The sequence below is a fragment of the Sander vitreus genome, chromosome 7 (genome assembly GCF_031162955.1).
Source record: "Sander vitreus isolate 19-12246 chromosome 7, sanVit1, whole genome shotgun sequence".
Classification (NCBI taxonomy): Eukaryota; Metazoa; Chordata; class Actinopteri; order Perciformes; family Percidae; genus Sander; species Sander vitreus.
This window is the reverse complement of record NC_135861.1, coordinates 25,970,962-25,990,398: the sequence shown is the minus strand read 5'-3', so window position 1 is coordinate 25,990,398 and position 19,437 is coordinate 25,970,962. Positions and strand designations below refer to the sequence as shown.

The 19,437-nt window shown below is 40.1% G+C and overlaps 1 protein-coding gene across 1 annotated transcript; it reads right to left on the bottom strand.

Moving 5' to 3' along the window:
* Positions 1-10,807: 10,807 nt before the first annotated feature.
* scrt2 (scratch family zinc finger 2) lies at positions 10,808-15,242 on the bottom strand. The gene is made up of 2 exons (XM_078254039.1): positions 15,089-15,242; positions 10,808-11,607 (listed from the first exon to the last, which is right to left on the bottom strand). Exons 1-2 carry the CDS (start codon positions 15,240-15,242, stop codon positions 10,808-10,810), a joined length of 954 nt encoding a protein of 317 aa, XP_078110165.1.
* Between the last annotated feature and the right edge of the window lie 4,195 nt (positions 15,243-19,437).

Genomic DNA, 19,437 nt, shown 5'->3' with positions numbered 1-19,437 from the left:
CCCTTTGTTGTCAAAATAAGAGATAGTATGATAATGCCTGGCCTACAACACTGCTGTGAATTAGCTAGCTCAGTTAACGTTACCCAAATAATTGCAGTTAGCCTAACATTAGCATAATTCTGTTTGTTTTTTGCCACTTGGGGACAGCAGAAACAAACTGTGTGCCCACCATTGACATATCATCTCATTTTAAGTTGATATGGTGAACTTGTTAGCAAGCTGTTGCTTACACATCCAGCAGTTACAGCAGCAACATTATCATTAATTCCGAATCTTGCTTTTTTCCACGTGAAGAATGTAAGTTCAATATTTACAAGTTTGTTTTTTATAGCTCTTTTACCAACTCCTGAATGAAATATCTGTCTCTTTAGCTGCTAAGTGCTCCACTGTGTTCAGCAGCTAGTCGCTAACTGTGTCTTTCTGCTGTTTGGTGCTGAACAGGTAGGGGTTGTAGAGATTTTCCTGTCTGCTGCAGATGAAAACAAGGCAATGAAAGCGGTGAGAGGGAATTTAAAATTTAAGTTGAGGGTTGGGCACCTAAATAATTAACTGAAACTCACTACAAAGCCATGTAACTTTTTTTAACTCATTGTAAGGCGACCTTGGCTATTTTGAAAGGCGCCCTAAAATGGGAGCTGCTGCTGATTCATATTCTGTAGATTCATCACTACAAGCGACCCCATTTACATTGTTTTCACATTGCCATTTAGTAAAAAAAATATAAATTATAGCCGCTTTAAATATTCTTTCCTTTATTTCTTTTATAGTCCTCAACTCAAACTGTACCTTGAGCAACTAAGTGTTATTTATCTCCTGTAATCAGTGATGCAAAGTCACAAATTACATTTAATGTTAATAGTACAGTACTGGAAAAGACTTGACCCTTTTCTGTTGTTGACAATGGCTTTACTCCCTTATGGTTTGGGATCCCACAGACCGCAATGCTGTTTGTCTCAAAATAATAATAGAACTTACTAAATTAATAATTTCTTTCTCTAAATATGCTGTTTTTTAATCTCTGTCCTGATCTTATTAAAACCCAATGTAGAGAGGTATTACCATGGTATCCCTTCCCTTTGTCACAAACTGGGCTTTCACTTTTGATGAAGGGGACAAAATATGAAAAATCTATTCCTTTTGTTTGGCGGTAGCTGTTGTAGTATTTCATGGCATGTACATGTAGTACCAAATACACACTTTACCCCTTTTGGTATAATTACTTTTTCATTTCATGGCCAAACAAATTCACTCCAGCAATTAGTCATGCAGTTGAAAAGAGTCGCTGCAAGCCCAGAATCCTTTGGTGACAATAGTTTTTAATGAGGTCAGTGTTTTGTACTGTCGACTGTTGCGTGATATAGGCTTCTTCCATCAAAGTGCACTACTTGGTGTTATTCTATTTTTCCAGAGATTTCAAAGAGCCAGCCAGGTTGCTGTGGTTACAAAAAGGACGTCTGGGCCCGCAGCTTTGCACAGGTAAGTGGAAAGCTTCAAAGATCTGTGTTAGCGGCGCGGAAACAGAACTATTGTTGTTTTCTCCAACCCACAGCTACGGCATCTTCTAATGAGACAATTAAAAAGGATTTCTTGGACAGTAGAGGCAGGCCATTATATTGAATTATTACAAATACTTTGAACTACAATGGCAGCGCCTTTTGTGTTTATTAATTGGTCACACGGGGATCAGTTACAACATGAAGAAGGTCTATATATAGTACTGTATATAATCATTAACAGTGGTATCAGTACATTATATATCATTGTGGAATAAAATTGAACAAAATGCACCCTGTAATTTAGGTGCCGCAGCGAATGTTATCTACTTTTTCGCCCTATTGTCAAGTCGTAGTTTTGCAGTAACAGCACCAATCTGTTTATAATTTCCCCAAAACAGCTTAGCTTTGAAATCCACCTTACATTTTCTACTTTTCTTTCTTAAAGAGCATCTTAGTTGACACCAGTATAGCATAAAAACAACAAAAAAACTCCAATTAGACTGTAATATGCTGACACGGCTCGTGCAGCTGGCTGACTTGGTGCTTCTGTTTTGAATAACTGCAGTATAGTAATATAATAATATGTATGGTGACATATCCCCCCTGGGCATTCACTACTTTATACAATGTCAATTTCAACTCGCTTCTTTGCTGTCAATCTGAAACCACATCATCATGCACCAAAGGAAACCAGCATCACATGAAGAGAAGAGAGCCTGCCAGTCTAAGCATATAGACATGTAAATCATCTCCAGTGCTGAGGTGTGTTTGGAGTCCCACTACACTCTGCATGACCCTCTGCTGTCACAGTAGGACTGTATTCTAGTTGCTAACATATCTCAATTACTTAGATTGAGTTAGTCACACAGGTACAGCGGCAGGTCATGGAAGAACAGTTCCCACATAATGATTTGCTGTTAATATTAGATTTCAGTCCCTGTGGGATTGTCACACTTAGAGCAGCTGGAGAAAATTACCTGCCAGCTTTCCGACAGGGAAGTGAGCTATATTTATTTATACCTTCCCCTTTTACACGTTGACATGCTTTTAAAGTGATAATTATTCTGACTGCGATTTTCATTCTTCAAACTATAGCTTTGTGATAGATGAATGTGTCTGAAATCATGACACGGTTTAGCAACAGTGGATGTTGCTCTGTTTGCAGCTGAGTGTGTGGCTGATTTGTTCACTGATGATGTTCACGCTGATTTGTTCACTGATAACTGGTGGCTCTCGCTGCCTAAACCTATGAAATTATTTTCTGCACTATCTCCTTCTAGTACATCTGCCCAGAACGGGATTTCTGCTTAATGATCTTCCTTGCCTTGAAATAAATTTGCTCACCCAGAGATAACTGGTGCTTTGGAGTGAGGTTATTTAGATGTGGATTAAGCTGTACGCTGTCTTTTCATTTGCACTTCAGTTAATTAACTTTACCCTAAAAACAGAGGCCGAATACATTTTGTTTTCCCAGCTTAAATAACACCATAGAAAGCCACAAAAGCATTGTTAAAATGATCTTGTTTATCTTTTAAACAGATGATAAATACACAGTATCACATCTGTAATTCCTTTGCTAAACTTGTTTCTACATGTATTGTATATGAAGAGAAAAAAGGAGCTATTTAAGGAGTGCCCTCCTTGACTTTTGCTTGAGTGCCGATGACAAGTTGGATATCTTCGATGCATAAAAATGCGATTTTGACATGACTTCAAAAAGAGAAGCATACGGATGAGGTGGACCCTCTGCCAACGGGAGACGAGGAAACAGATGGGTTTTACACAAACAGCACAAACATCAAGAACACTGAGTTAAAGAGCTTGGCAGTCTCACTTGATGAAACAGTGAGGAATGGAGGCGCTTTTAATGAGCATCTCTCCTGTGATGCAGAATGTGAAAAGACAAACTGTTAGCTCTTAAAGGGGCAGTTACAGTTGGTTGGCCCTGACTGGTTGAACCGAATGGTTTCACTAACCTCTTGTTGAGTGACTTTGGTCAGTACACATGCAGATTGGTTATAATATGGAGAAAATAAAACGGCCTAGGGCAGAATATCTCCTTCAGTTGGATTATCCAGTTGAACCGAAGGCACCGCCACCGACCATACAAACAAAGGTTGTTGTTGGATTGTTAATGCTGACAGTTGGTGATCAGCCAACAGATGGCGCCAGATGTATGGGAAGGGTCAGAGCAAAGGCCTGCACCAGTTTAAGGAGTGGTGAATCAAGTAATGATAGTTTTTCTAATTACAAAGATGACATGTTGTTTGCTACAGTATGTCACCTGTGAGCAACTGGGAGACACCAACAGAGAAACCAATAGTGAATTCGAAACAGTGAAACACATTAAGAATATATTGTTTACCCCATATTTTTATTGGACTGCATTTTTTTATTTATTTAAATGAATAGATTCATAACTACTCTACTTCTCTATGAAATGTCAAATGAAGCGAAAAATGCCCATCACAAGTTTAGAAAGCTCAAGGTGACGTCTTCAGATGTCTAGTTTGTCTGACCAACATCCAAATTAAACCCAATTATATTCAAGGCCAAACTATGTAAAAGCAGCAAATACACAGAGACCCAGTAAATATTTGGGATCATTGCTTGAGTAAACAACTGAAATGATAAATCGATTATCAGAAATGTTGCAGATGAATAATCTGTTGATTGGCTATTCGATTTCTCAACTAATTGTTTCAGCTCTAATGATATTTCTCTGTGCAGGGTAGCAGATCAGATTTTTCAATTCAGTTCAAATAACTTTATTTATCCCCTGGGGGCGATTTAAAAGCATGAGGAGTCATTCTAAGTAGAAAATATAATAAATACACACAATGCCATATACCAAAATAAATACACTTAAAGTGCGAAGGGCAATAGAGAAAAAGCAACAACAAACTTTGTATGAATCCTAACAAATACTTGTATTATTGAGGATTCATTTACGATTAGAAAACATTTTCTTTATTGATTGATTGATTGATTGATCTTTAAGAAAATAGTATTTACAATGGGATTTACAATCCTTCAGCCTAAAGCCCCAGAGACATTCAGTCCACTTTCACATAAGACAAAGAAAAACAACAAATATTTACATTTCAGAAGCCCCAGAGACATTCGGGTATTCCTGCATAACAAACAATTATTTGATTATGAAAATTGTTGCTGATTAATAACCATCATCATCATCATAATAACTGACTTATCGGTTCAGCTCTAAAATTACATTGTGCTTGCTGTGTCACGTGAGAGCAACTGAAAGACACCCGTTGCAACTAAATTCCACTACTGAATTTGAAAAGGTCAAAAACACCCATTACGGATATAGTTTCTGCTCCATGTTCTTTTTTTGCCTGTCATATTAGCAGGAGATATAATTCGCCTGTGCAGGGTAGCAGTTCATACTTTGAATAAATGCAGTTTTCCTATAAATAGGATGATAATCTGATGTTTCTTTCTCCAGTTTGTGTTGTTGCTGTATATCTGCTGCTAGGTAGGTCTGTGCAGTAAGCTCGTGGTAACCCTCTCACCCCGTCAGAAGGCAGTTATATCAGACAGTCGCTCAGAAGATGATGGTGTTCTCAGGTCAACATCTTTGAAGGGAGAGTGTAGCACGCTCAATTTTGCCAGTTGTTTACTGGATATGATGTGTGTGTGTGTGTGTGTGTGTGTGTGTGTGTGTGTGTGTGTGTGGGTGGCGATGTGAGGCTGTCGTGCTGTAGAGTGTCGCAGGGATATGTATGAAAGGCCACCTTGGTCTCCTTTCCTGTCTTACGGTGCTGATCACTCATAGCGTCTGTTGTTACACGCACAGCTCACCCACGGGTGACGTAATTGGATTGCATGGGTCCCCATTTTACAGTCCACTGGCATGTAATGACATCAGTTATTTACTTTCATCATAAAATCTGATAAGGGACAACATCTGCCAGGGTAAAGTTTGAGTGAGCACCGCACATGAATGTTAATGTGATCTGCAGCACTGTGAGCCGTTTGCTCGGGGTGTAACGATACATCGATCTGGATCGATATACCGATTCAATCCTCAACGATCCAATATTATCGGTACAAAAGGAAAATATCGATACATATCGCCATCTTTAAGATGGGCCCGTATTTTGAAATGCACACTTTATGTTTATTCTTTTTTTTATTAAAAAGAGCAGTTTGTTTTTTATTTAGATGTCTGGAAGAGCTTAGTAATGAAATTGTCGAACCATATTTTAGTTGCTTTTTGTAAATATAGATATATAGTGTTATGGCTTATGTATCGTGTCGTATTGGCCTGATTTAAATCGAATCGAAATCATATCGTGGCAGACTTTGTGATATCAGTAAATACTGTATCCTTATAACCGATTATAATATCGTATGGTGATAAAACGTGTGATTTACGCCCCTACTGTTTGCTGCGTGCACAAGAATCACCACTTGGTTTTAAACCTGTCATTTTGACTCTTCGAAAATGCAACTTGCGAATACAGACACGGTATTTTTATTTAGTGTATCTTCAGTGACATAACTAGCATAGAAGCATGTAACGGCAACGATGGCAATCACTGCTTTCCCACACTGAAGAGATGAGTGTGCAGCAAAGTGTCTTGTTTCTGAGTCCCTGCTCTGCTCTGCCTGCTGTCTCATTATACTGCTGCTGTGCTGCTGGAGGACACTGAAGGACACAAGCGATTGAATTCAAGTGTTGTATATTCCCTGGAAACCAATCAAGAAAAGCCACAGAATAATAATCCCCGTCCGCTGTCATGATTCATTTTTATTTTGTTCCATATTTTTCTCTGGCTTTTGAGTCACTCAGAAAGAGGAGTCCCAGCATAAAATCAATGTTCCATTAAAATTGAATGACCAGGAAGGGCTTAATAGTGGTGGAACAGATGCCTCTGCTTTTGATAACGCCGGTGTCTTTTAGGAACTCTCATTCAAAGCTGTATTGGTGTTGCCGGGCCCTCTGGCCGTTGTTGAATGTTCTCAGCTGCTGTGAAAAATAAGAGGATATTGGCATTTCTGTGCCTCATAGCGGTGAAATTAAAAGTTAGCTAATTGACAGTAGATCTCATAAAAGCCATCAAACATTGACAGAGGAGGCCACAGCTGAACACATTATAGTCATAACTATAATTATTCACTGTGTTAATGTTAACTAAGGGCTATTTCAAACAGATCTAAGAATTATCATTTTTTATCAGTGTCAGAAAAAGGTTTAAGACAGATCTAACAGTAAATTGAATGAACCGGTTGAATGAACACCTGCAGGTTGTGTGTGTCTGCATGTTTTCACAAAATAAAATAAAAACCCCATCCTTTTCTCTTTTAATAAAATCAGTTGGCAATTTTAAAAGAAGCAAGAGTGAGCTTGTAGGTTCCTTGTGCTATTGTTTTTATTAACGTTATCATTGCTATTGTTGTCATCATTGTTAATTTGTAGCAGAACAAGATAAATCAAAACACCCCTCAGCAATCATGGCTTAAGTTTCTTCATACTCAGCTGGGAGAGAGAGAGAGAGAGAGAGAGAGAGAGAGAGAGAGAGAGAGAGAGAGAGAGAGAGAGAGAGAGAGAGAGAGAGAGAGAGAGAGAGAGAGAGAGAGAGATCTTAATCAGTTTTTTGTTTTCTTTGAGGACCATATGGAAGGTTTCAAGCAGCCAACCATATGTTGAAGGCTTTTGTCATGGAAATCATACTTTTTGGCACTTTTTCATTGCGCAGCCAAGCCGGGCACATAAATAAAAGAAAACAAGAACAGAAAAATCATACAGAACATGATCAAATCTTTGAGAATACACAGAGTTTGAAGTTGTTTTGTCTGTAACTTACAACAGATAGCTTTTTAATCAAGACACTCCCTGATTCACACGGCCACCCAGACTGCAATTGGTACCTGTATTTGTCTTCTTTTTAAAAAAAAAAAAAAAAAGACAACATGAATAGAAAAAGAGCAATTAAATGTCTACATGCATTGTCATATTATTGCTGTGATATATTTACAAATATATTTACAAAAATCATCAAAGAGGAACAATGTTTCCCTACATCTAAATCCAGAAGTTTAGAATCCAATTGTGCCTCCCTTTCTCTCAATTCATATTTTCTCTGAGGACGATCTGTAATGCTGCCAGTTTTAGATACAAGCCTACAGTACATTTCCAATTGATGTTTTTAATGATCTCAATGCTTTTATCTGCCTCATTAAAAAGCCGTCCCCAGGTTTTGGAGATGCGTTATATCTCTGTCCTACAGTAAAACATGAAACATATAAAAAATCTATAGGAAGTAGTGAATTCTGCATTAGTTCAGTAATACGGCGACGTGCCAAACTGTGTGTTCTGCAAGTTAATCAGGAGACAGGTGGTTTGGATGCTCTCATGCAGTGATTCAGCTGTAGCACTTAGATGACCATTGACAGGATGATGGTGAAGCAGGGAGGAGAGGGCGGACAAATGGAGCAGAAACTCCTCTTTCCTCTCTTTTCTCCTCAGTTTTGTGTTTTGTTTTGTTTTTTAGGGCGAGCTCAGGATTACTGCGATGGTGTCATCCATTTGGAATATGCAAATAGCTGACAGTGCATTTGCCTGCTGGTGCTTGACCTTCCCTTTGGAGGTCTCTCACCGACTCAATTACGCTCCGTATCTGCAGTCTGTCTGCAAACACCTGTTATCCTCCCACACTCTGCCACCCTCCGCCAATCCCACTTCAACACATCTCATCCTCGGTGCGTCTGTTTAGAGGCAGTTGGGATGGGATGAGGACGGCTGGTTGGGGAGGGGAAGCGACAAGAGGCATGGACAAATGATGGGGGAGTTAGAAGTGCATTACAGCGCTACAGCTTTATTACAACAATCTTTAAAAAACTCTCTCTACCAAGACAGTTCACGTCAAGATAATTTCCGTCAGTGCTGGTTAGGACGTGTATATACCTCCATCCATTCTCTCTTTTGACACCTCAGAGATTTTCTTAACTTTTTTTAACTGCACAGAATAATTTGGGAGCAGTAGTGACTGTTTACTTAACTGTATTTTAATGCTTTATTATGTCAGTGGCCTAAATGTATTAGAATGATTGTTGTGTAACCTTCTAGCATTTCAGTCAAATCACACCTGCCTTTCAGCTGCCGGAAGAGATTTGTTTTTTACCTGGTTTCTTTTTAAAACAATAGACAAGTTAAAATAATAATAATACTATAATACTATTATAGAATAGCAGCCTTTTCCAGTCAAATGAACACCTGTAGCAGTTTTGGACTCACTGCATATAGGATTGAGTGTTGCTCATTGTCACTGCATCACTATCATTATTGCTTTTGCACCTTTTGAAATCTTGGTGTAACTAGATTACACCTACAATTATTATATAACCGATTGTGTTACATTTTCATAGCGATGTGCACATGCGCATCACCGTCGGCCATTTCTGGGACTTATTTGTTGCCTGAGATTTAAAGGCAAAAAGGGCCAAACATCTCCAGTCACGAGGAGGCAGCTGGACTATTGGGAAAACAGCAAGATGGAGAATATTTTAGTGTTTTGTTTTCATCGTTTCTTTTTATTGCCCTAAATCGACTGAAAACAGGACAGCTGTGATTGTTATACATGTCAGTTGCTGTGTCAGTAAAGTTATTGCCACGGAAACAATTCTGCATTCATTCGTTTGAAGTCTCCTAACACTGGTACTGTACATTGTTCCTCTTTAAAAAACTAAGTCCAATGGACTCTCTACAGTTTTCATGCATATAAACATTTTCTTTGAAGATCAGCAGCATCTTACAAGGTCAATGGATGTTAATTTTTTAAATTATAAACAATAAATAAATAAATAAATACATGGTAATTAACAAATAAGCAAGTCTTCAATAAATACACAAAATAAGGTGAATAAATTAATAAATAGGTAAATAGGTAGATAAATAAAGTATTTACATGATAAATAGATGGTATGCATCTAAACCGTGGGCGGAGCCTGGAGCGACATATAAAACAGACAAACAGAATAATTTGACTGTCACTTTGTAACTGAGGGTGTGTTAGTCCATACCTTCACTCTGAGGTAACACTGGCGAGGGGGAGCACCTCAAACACTGGGTGAAGATTGCTCTTTAAGACTGGACGATTCACCATAAAGGCAGCAGAGTTTATGCAAGCCACCGTGGTGGTGGAGGAAGAACAACGAGAGTTTTCATTGCTATAGACAAGTCAACTGCACATGGCACTTATAACAATAGATCATTTGGTCTGGCTCCCAGTGTTTTTGTCCAAGTCTGTACATCAGGGTGAGACTATGAATTTGATGTGTGATAACCTGTTCAACAGGCCTGTTTTAAAACCACTGCTCTTGCAGATATGAATTGAATGACCTATGGCCTATGATCGTGTATAGCTTATTTAAATTTTTTTCTTTTGAATACCCACAGTTACAAAGATGCGTTAGATCAACAAGGGATAATAAGCACAAAAAAATAAATTTAGAAAAATCAAATAGAAAAATAACATCCGTTGAATTGAAACATTGGTGTGGAAAAAAGGGGTTTGTCTTTTTACCTTTTTAAAATGATCTCCCTTTTTTTGCAAATACTGTCATAGTTCACATTTTCATAAAAAGTTCATGTTGGCAGTTGCAAAAGAATTCAATTCTTAGCAAATAAAAAGCAGCATAAAAATACAAGAGGTCATTTTGTCTCTAAAAAACAAAAGAACACTGTTAGTCCTTTTTTACGTTTTTTTTTTTTTTTTCATTTTCTCATTGCTATTTGCTATAAAATATCAGGAATCTAAATATTATTACTATTGATATCAATATCATTATAGTCATTGATAAAAATTCACATGCCAGGCCTCATATATAATTGTGTGTGTGTGTGTGTGTGTGTGTGTGTGTGTCTCTGTGTGTATGTGCATACGTGCGTACATTTGTGTTTGTGTGTGTGTGTGTGTGTGTGTGTGTGTGTGTGTGTGTGTGTATTTGCATACATGTCCGTGTGAGTGTATGTGTGTTTACATGTGCCCACGTCCGTGCAAGCACATGTTGCTTAATTGTGTACAACTATCATCTACAGTCTCTATTTGGGGGAAGGTTGTTTGATTGTATGTTTCTGTGGACGATTAGCTACTGTGCAGGGGAAAAAATCCAGCATCTTTTGAAATTGTCTTTGCCATAATCATTAGAGTTTCTTCACGTAATCTCAGTGAAAATATTGCTTTCTAAAAAAAGGGAAGAAAAAAGGCATGGAGGGCAGAGTGAACAGGGTTATTGGTTGTGAACCTACAACAGGGGTTCAAAATTTAGCTTCTTCCTCATGGTTAGTTTTCTGATCCAGAGTCATCTTCGTCCGCAGAGCCCTTGAAGCAAGCTGACTCATAGTGCTTGTTCAGGTAGGACTTGAGAGCGAAGGTCTTATTGCAGCGCTTGCATCTGTAGTGCTTGAAGGCAGAGTGTGTTTGCATGTGGGCGCGGAGGTTTGAACGGTCAGCAAAGGCTTTGCCACAGTGTGCGCAGGCAAAGGGCTTCTCCCCCGTGTGTGAGCGCATGTGGCCTTGAAGGAGCCACGGCCGACTGAAGGCCTTGCTGCACACGTCGCACTTGTGCTTGAGGTCGTGGGTGAGGATGTGCATGGCCAACGCTGGCATGGACACGTACACTTTGTTACACGTGGGACACTTCCGGGCCATCTTGCTGTCGAGGCTGCGATGCGTCTGCTTGTGTCTGCTGAGGTTGGAGGAGGTGGCGTATGTCTTGCCGCACTCGTTGCAGGAGTGGCGTGCCGTGCCAGCTCCCCTCTCCTGAGCCCCACCGTTGGCACTGCTGCTTCTCGAGCCCCCTCCACGACTCTCTGTGTCTCCCTTTCGCCTTGAGCGCCCGTCAGAGATGAAGAAGGCATCCATGGTGTAACCCTCGGCCAGGGCCTCCGACTCACCACTGTAGAAGCCGCTGGCTGTCATGCCAGACTGGGGGCTGTCGGGGTGCTTCAGGTCGGGGTCACAGTACTCCTCTCCGCTGCTCACCTGCGTGTAGAGGGGTTCTGACACCGGCGAAGCCAGCTTCAGCTCCATCTTCTTCTCCCCCTGGTACACAGATGGCGTGATGTAATCCTGGATGTAGCCTGAGTAAGAGACACACGCAAACACAGTTGGCCAGGGGTTGTGATGGATAAGGACACAGTGACATGCTGGTGATTACATGATTATCATGTTGGATGATTGCCCTTCGTAAAATGGTGAAAGAGTGAGTAGCAGCACAGAGCAAATTGCATTTTTTCCAGAACTCACAGATTGTACGCACAATAGTGCAGTGATGCAGGGAAACATGACGCACACAGCTGCATTTAGGAAGGGTGCAATCTTACAGTGAGGATGTGCACTAGATAATAGCTCATCAAAGAAGTATCCTGTGTAGGAAGATGTCTCAAATGAATTAGTCTCATTGATTAGACCTTTTCTTCATTCAATGAATGTTCATGTTTCAACTCTAAACCTTAACAAATACCTTATTTCTCCAGAATTGTTATTTTGGCAAGGTGTTTGTATTTTTTAATGTGAGTGTTCTAAAAAAAACAAACAACAACAACAACAACAACACCCAAAACAGAACAGGTTGCATCTCTGATTTGAAAGTACTTTCTAAATTAATTACTGGATTTTTTTGGTTTTGGACCAGGTTTTACTTCCTGCTGCTGATTTTATGCTACAGTACTTCTTGAAGCACGTTTAAGCATGATGCAGCAAAGCACAAAGCACCACGAGTGATTTAAAATGTCCCCAAATGTACAGAGCATGATTTCAGAGAGATACATTTTTGTTGGCATCATTCATGTCTTTTCATTTCCCATTGAAGCAACCCAGTGCCAGTGGAGCTAAAAGGCTTGCTGGGCAGCTAAATGCATCCAAACAGAACTCAATACATTCTTATGCTGTGACTCTTTGGAGCTGAATTAATACGAAATGTATTTTACCTACAGGGTTGATATTCAATCGGTTGAATATATGAGTTCAAATATAAAATGTGTTGAAATTCCTTTCCTTTGAGAGAAATAATGCATAACTGCAGAAAAACAGCCATTCCTAAGCACTGTGTGCAGCAAGCAGTGGGAATTAGGTATTGACTGCTTTTTAATGAAATTCAAAGTTTTGAACTGATCAATAGGCTATCATATGTAAAATAGTGCAGCTGTGGAGAAGATAGAAATAGTGCAAGGAACAGATCAAGTATCTGCGACACACAATAATAGTTTATTGAGCACAGTGTGCTTGAGGCCTGATAATGTGAGACACGTTGTTTGGGAAGAGGGGTCACCTGTCTGCAGCAGCAAGCACACTGAAGTGCCTTCAAGAAACAGGCCATTAAGAAATCAGTTGAAGTGCTCTCTTACTACAGCGTCTCCATTCCCAAGGGTTTCTGTTCACACACCCACTCTGTCAAAGACATGACCATGACACCCGGGGACAGAGAAACACCAGGCCTGTGCACACTTTATTACGCTGCACTGCATGGGTTCACTGTTTTAAACTACGCAGATGGTGTTTGTGAGAGAGAGAGAGAGAGAGCAACACTTCAAAAAAAATATATAAAAAAAAAGAAGAAATATTATCTTCTTTTTTTTAAAACTAAATTATTTCAGTTCCAATACAATGTACAAATGCTGCAGCTTCAACAATATCCACCTGTTTTACAGTCACACTATAGACTGTTTGAATATAGCTGAAGGGCCTCTGCACTACGTACGACAACATGGCCCTTATATATATATATATATATTTATTTTTTCAACAAAACATAATGTGTCAATGTAAGCAGAGTTGTTGACTGTATTTCAATTACCAAGGTCAGTCATGGAGCTCATCATTTAGGACCCGCGCTGTATCAGCCCTTACAGCTCATAGGCTCGTTTCTCTAATGCAAAGTAAGCATGTAATTAATGGACCCTCTCAGCCACCCCTCTTTGTTGTTCGACAGACACTCAAGTCAAATGTCTCCACAATGGGGGGAAAGAAAATCTCCTGGCACGGCAGAAGTGCTGATGTTAGGTATTTCAGCCACGCTGTGAATTCTTTTATTTTCCTTCTCTCTTTTTTTGGGACTCAGCACGAAAAGATTCTTTTGTTCAAATTAAATGCCTTTTGTCGACCCCAATGTAGTGCCTTAACGCACTTTTCTTCCTTTTAATATAATGCTTATTTTTCATGGTGTCGAACAATAGATTCAGGAACAATAGAGAGCGGCAATAATTACATACACATGGATAATTTAATAAGAATATAAACTGGTGCAGCAGGAAATCTAAATAACATTCATTACAAGCTACTAAATATGCCTGGTAAATATATAGAAAACACGCACGTTTTTATTTCTTGCCATAATTCCTTAGACTTTCCCCAGTTGGTTATTTCCAATTCAGCAAACCATTATACTTTACAAACCAGTCCAGACATTTTTAATTCCTCTACTCCTGATCCACCTAAAATTCACTGAACCTCGTTATTGACACGGTTGAATAACAGGTGGGCATCATCACAACATTAGGCTGTGGACTGTGAAGCCTCACTCTCTGGGTAAATACCCTAACAAATCATAACAAAGACACAGATATGGCCCTTTAAACGTGGCCACAAAATGGAAGCGGCGAGCTTAAAGCAGAGCATGAAAGTGAAGGTCGCCCCTCGGCTCTGAGTGGAGCTGACTGTGGCCGGTCTGTGTGTTTGACCACAGTGCAGCTATGTGCCTTTTCTTCATGTTTACTGTACAACCTCTGTCACGTGATCAGCCTCATTGCTGCCCCAAGCATTTTTGTCTCCTTTTTCTCCTTCGCTTTGCTATCCCTTCAGCCCAGCTCCCCACCTCCCTCCTGGCTGTACTGTACAGTGTGTTGATGTCTCTTGTGGCGGCGATAGGCCTGCATGGCTGAAACTCTAACCCCTGCTAGTTTTCAAACGCCCGGAAGGAAGAGAAAGATGTAGTGGAGCGATGGGGGTGGGGAGACTGTGCATGCTCCATTTGGATGGGAAGAGGGGGGCAAGGGAGGATCGGACCGTGATGGGAACTCAAGGACAATAACAGCTAAGGACAAATGTATCATCCGATACTCATCTCTCATATTCATGAATTTTTTAGTCCACATGATGACCAGATATAGTCAGCCTATGTGTGTTCAGCCACCACAGGGTTGGTGCAGTCATACAAATATACATAACTGGAGCTTCTCCTGATTATACACACGTTCTGTTCCCTATTTACATAAGCTAATCCGTGGCTGTGACCTGAATTGTGTCTGTCCTTCACTGGAGTCAAAAAACAAAAGTCTGGGAGCAGGGTGATGGGGGGTGGGGTACCACTAAAGAGGATTATTTAGGATATTGATTTAAAAATCAGCTGACTACATGTAACATTAATTTACACACTACGAGTATGTTCTTGGCTGAGGGGGAAAAAAACTAAATCTCACACCAACACAAAAACAAAAGAGGATGCCATCTGTGCTAAGTGTGGAAATGTCAGACATGCTGAAATCAGCACCGGAGCAGTCTACAGGCAGGAGTGCTAGCACATCTTTAAGTGGAGCGGGGCAGACTGGAGGCATGTTAACTCACCATTCTCGCTGAGACGAACCCCAAGGCTGGTCACCGAGTCTGTGATGGAGCGTGCAAAAGTGAACGAGTCGTCCAGGTGGTGGTGATGATGATTGGAAGTGGCCGAAGAGAAATCATCAAGCTTGATCTTCTTCACCAAAAATGAGCGGGGCATGTTTCAATGGATAAAAACACAGAGCTGAGAAAAACGCATGAGAAAAAAATGAAAGACCCTCTGAGAAAGCACACGAGCAGAGCTGGCTTGACGGTAATCCTTGCGTTTAATGTGAAGACAACGGCCAAAAACATAAGATAAGAAAGAAAATGGAAACCAGTGGATAACAAGGCTGACGGAAATGCTGTGTGATACTCTCTGGCTCCCCCAGCTTCCCCCAGAAAAATAAAAAAATAAAAAATAAAAGCGATCCTGTTCAGCACTGGATAGCTCCTGTGATGCAGCAGGCTTAAGGGACCAGTGAGGAAGAGAAGAGATGGAGACAGACAGAGAGAGGAGGGAGAGAGACTGTCAGACTAGCTGAGATCAGCAATCACGCCAGCCTTTATATGGGGCACAGGCAGTGGAAGATCAGGTGGTGCTGCGAAATGGAGCTGCTTAGCTTTAATCCATCAAATGTCCCTGGGGACACACATCAAATTACTACTGAACCGTCTGTGCATTCGCACACAGACAGAGGAGAAAGAACACAGCCAGACCCCCACTGCCCCCACTGCTGCTCCCCCCCTTCTACTCCCCCTCCCTCTTTCACCCCGCTTATGCTCCGTGCTCGGAGGAGGAGTAAAGGAGGAGGGCAGACAATGGAGATGTGCATGAGAGCACACTCAGTGTCCTGTCCCCCATTGTTTTCAGATGAAGTGGCACAGTTTATGTTTGCCTTGTACAGGCGCTGCCTCCCTCATGTCATCTCTGTTGCCTCAAACAGCCTCAAACGTTTCTGTCCCTTCTGTCCCTGTACTTGCATGCTGAGAGCACACATACCACAGCAGAGGTTATCCGAGCGTCTGGGAGTGCTGGACCTTTTCTTTAAAAAAAAAGAAAAAGAAAAGCTACACTGGATTCCAGCACTGTTGACGAGCGGGCTTTTGGGTTGTACTAGTGCTGCACTGCTCAGCTTGTCTCTCTCCCTCCCCTATTACCGCTGCACAGATGTGTGTCCTGCCATGCGTGGCAGTGAATTATCTGATTAATTAATTACATCTTTTTTGATTAGGGTTAAATCTAGAATTAGATCCATGCTAGATACCTCTGGGTTGGTTGGTTGTGTTTGTGTGGACTTGTTCGCTGACTCATTTTACATTACACGTTGTATTTTCATCATTAGAGATCAACATTTGTTGTACCCTTGTTAGAATAAATTAAAGTAAAACATTCATACACAACAATGAAATCTCGTTAAGAAATCAGCAGCGGTGGAATGTTTTTCAAGTGAAACAGAAATGATGCACTTGTTTGATTCACTATCAACAGGAAACACTTGTGTCACATCACTTGTTTGAATAACTATTTCACTGCATTAAATCAACAAAAAGATTGACTGCTAAAGGAAAACTAGCATTATCTAAAAGCGTTATATAAAAGTTTTTTTTGAAATAGTCCTCTTTGTAATATGTGTTACTGGTTACGGTTAGTTTGCCAAGTATTTATTTTATGAATTAAAAAAAAGTCTTCAAAATAGCGAAAAAGACCTTAACAGTTCTCCAGAAACCCAATGTGACATGTTTTAAATTGCTTTGTTTGTGCGTAAAAATCCAAAGATATTTAATCTACAGTCAAATGAAGCAAAGGAAATTAGACGAAACGTGATCTACAAATTCATTTCGTAGACTAATTGTTTCAGCACTGCATCAATTGTACATCTTTTTTATTTTTTTATTTCAACGGTCATAATACCTCTTTGTTGTTGTAATGCTGTTCGATAGATGAATCTTGGATATTCAAAATCCATTTTTGTAGTTGCTTTATCACAAGTCACATTCAACCATGAAATGTTAACAAAAAATAAAATAATTAAATACCACTTGTAGATTCATCTGGAAAAATTCCCATTCAAAAGTCCCCCAACCGTCCATTCCCAAAAGGTTTATCTTACAACCGAATTCATATATTTAGCATTTACATGTTGATACGGGTTGTGTTTAAATGTGTTTAAAGGTGCTATATATTTATCCAGACGTTTAGGGGTGCCCCCTAGCTCGGGTCGCTCTAAATCCTCTCTGCCACTAACAGTGACCCTGCAGCTCGGTCGTGACAGTTTTCAAGAGGGGATGGTGTTAAATCAGTGAGGTCAGGATTTATCACACGTATGTGATTGTACATCACAGCACAAGTTCACATTGCTGTCACCAAGCCAAGCTTGTAGTGCCAAGGCAAAGACGAGAAAGGTCACGGGAAGAATCATTGTCTAAAATGATGAGGGCTTTTTTGTTTTTGTGGTGAATTATCTTTTTTTTGTAATAAACACCCTTTTGTATGAGTCATCTTGTGAAACAACATTTAAGTGAAATGAGCGATTCCAACTCTTTAGTAAACTAAGTGCACCACAAGATACTCGACTCATCCAGCCTTCAACATAAGCTTCTTGGGTTGTTTGGGTTGTTGCAAAGATCATGATTTGTTCATGAGAAAAAAATATTTGAAATAGAAACGAAAATACGTTACTGCAGACATCTATTAAAAAAGGGTACATTAAAACGCATCATACCACATCCGGACAGGACTGATTAAAAGACATTAACATAAAAACACAACACACAATAGAAGCTAGGTTAAAAGGAGCACCAGGTACTCGATGGTGAGGACTGAATCAAGGTTAAATAAATAGATAAAAAGTGCTGTGTGCTGAGGTGGCAAGCTGGCTAAATGAACAATCAACCTCCCTTGACTCATAGTGGATTGAACCTTTCCAGCAGCTTCTCAAACCCGACACTTCTTGAACTACAGCTCACCTTTGTAGCAGAAACTCTCATTATTCGGCTCTTACAGTGCAGTGGAGCGCAGCCAGTTTACCTCTTTAAAGTATAAACATTGCACGCTACCATCATTATGGCGAGTTTTGTGGAAACGCAGTATTTATGTGGTGGTAGTAGGATTGGGCAACAATTCAATTGCAGGCTGCAACTAACAATTATTTTTAATTATGGATTCATTGTTTAGTCTTTAAAAATGTCAAGAAGTGGTGAAAAAGTACTTATCACACCTTCCCTTAACCCAAAGTGACATCCTCAAATGTCTTGTTTTATTCAACCAAAAGTCCAAAACCCAAAGATATTCACCTTACAATTATATATTGCAACCAAAAAAAAAAGCAGCCTATCCTTTCAGTTGAGATGCACTTTTCACTTTTGTTTGCTTGAACAAATGACTAATTATAAAGAAATTAAATCAAAATAGTTAGTTTATTCCCTGATTATTTTTTTCTCTCAATCAACAAATGAATTGACTAATTGTTTTAGCTCTAAATGTGACACTATGTTCATAAAACTCTGCTGTTTTGATGGTTAACAAAATGAGCTCATTAAGGTTTTTGTTTTACATGCGTGTAAGATTTTATTTTAGATTAAGTATTGATATTGGGAAAACACTCTAATATTGATGTCGGCCATATCACGCAGCCCTAGCTGATGATGGAGCAAGCCACCTCAGCAGCAGCAGCAGCAGTTTACAGTAGTGTTAGATTAAATATTCTGATGAACATTAACATAATCTGCAGATGAATTATTGCATCATTCCAACACATTTGACTTTAACTGATTAATTGGATGAAAGAATGCAACAAGTAAGCAACAGGTTCGAGGTGGCTTGTGACAAACAAAAGGAAAACACGCTGTGATTGAAACATCTCACAGGTTACTTGTATCCAGCAGCAGGCCATTTGTTTCCTGCTCCTCCTCCACCTCCTCCTCGCTTCCTCCTCCTCATACCGGAGCTCCGGTCCACTTATGGCCCCCAGACTCCCTCTGACATGTGGCCACTGCCTCAGGACGTTACCATAGCGACTGCCCCCCTCGGGCTGGAGGAATGGTTTTTACTCTGCGGTGCTGGAGCGGAGGGGGGCTCAGCTCCGGTCAGATGGGGGTAGGGTGGGTAGAGGCTGTGATACAATCAGCCTCATTACCATCCTGTATGGCCCTCCAGGGTTATGGAGATGACCTGACCGGCCAATTGAATGAAGTCAATCTAGTTGATTTGTTCCTTTACACTGTTCCACAAGAGACACTACGGACAACTGAACCATTCACATGAACACTTATTTCACTTATCTCCATTCACGCACACATGAAGTCTGATTAATCATTTGACTTCCAGCTAGTTCAAACGTAAAAAAAAAAAAAAGAAAAAAGAATTACCAAAG

Coding starts and splice junctions, on each gene's coding strand:
- scrt2 (XM_078254039.1), bottom strand. CDS start 15,242: ATGCCCCGCTCATTTTTGGTGAAGAAGATCAAGCTTGATGATTTCTCT. Junction 11,608..15,088: donor GGTTCGTCTCAGCGAGAATG/GTGAGTTAACAT, acceptor TCTCTTACTCAG/GCTACATCCAGGATTACATC.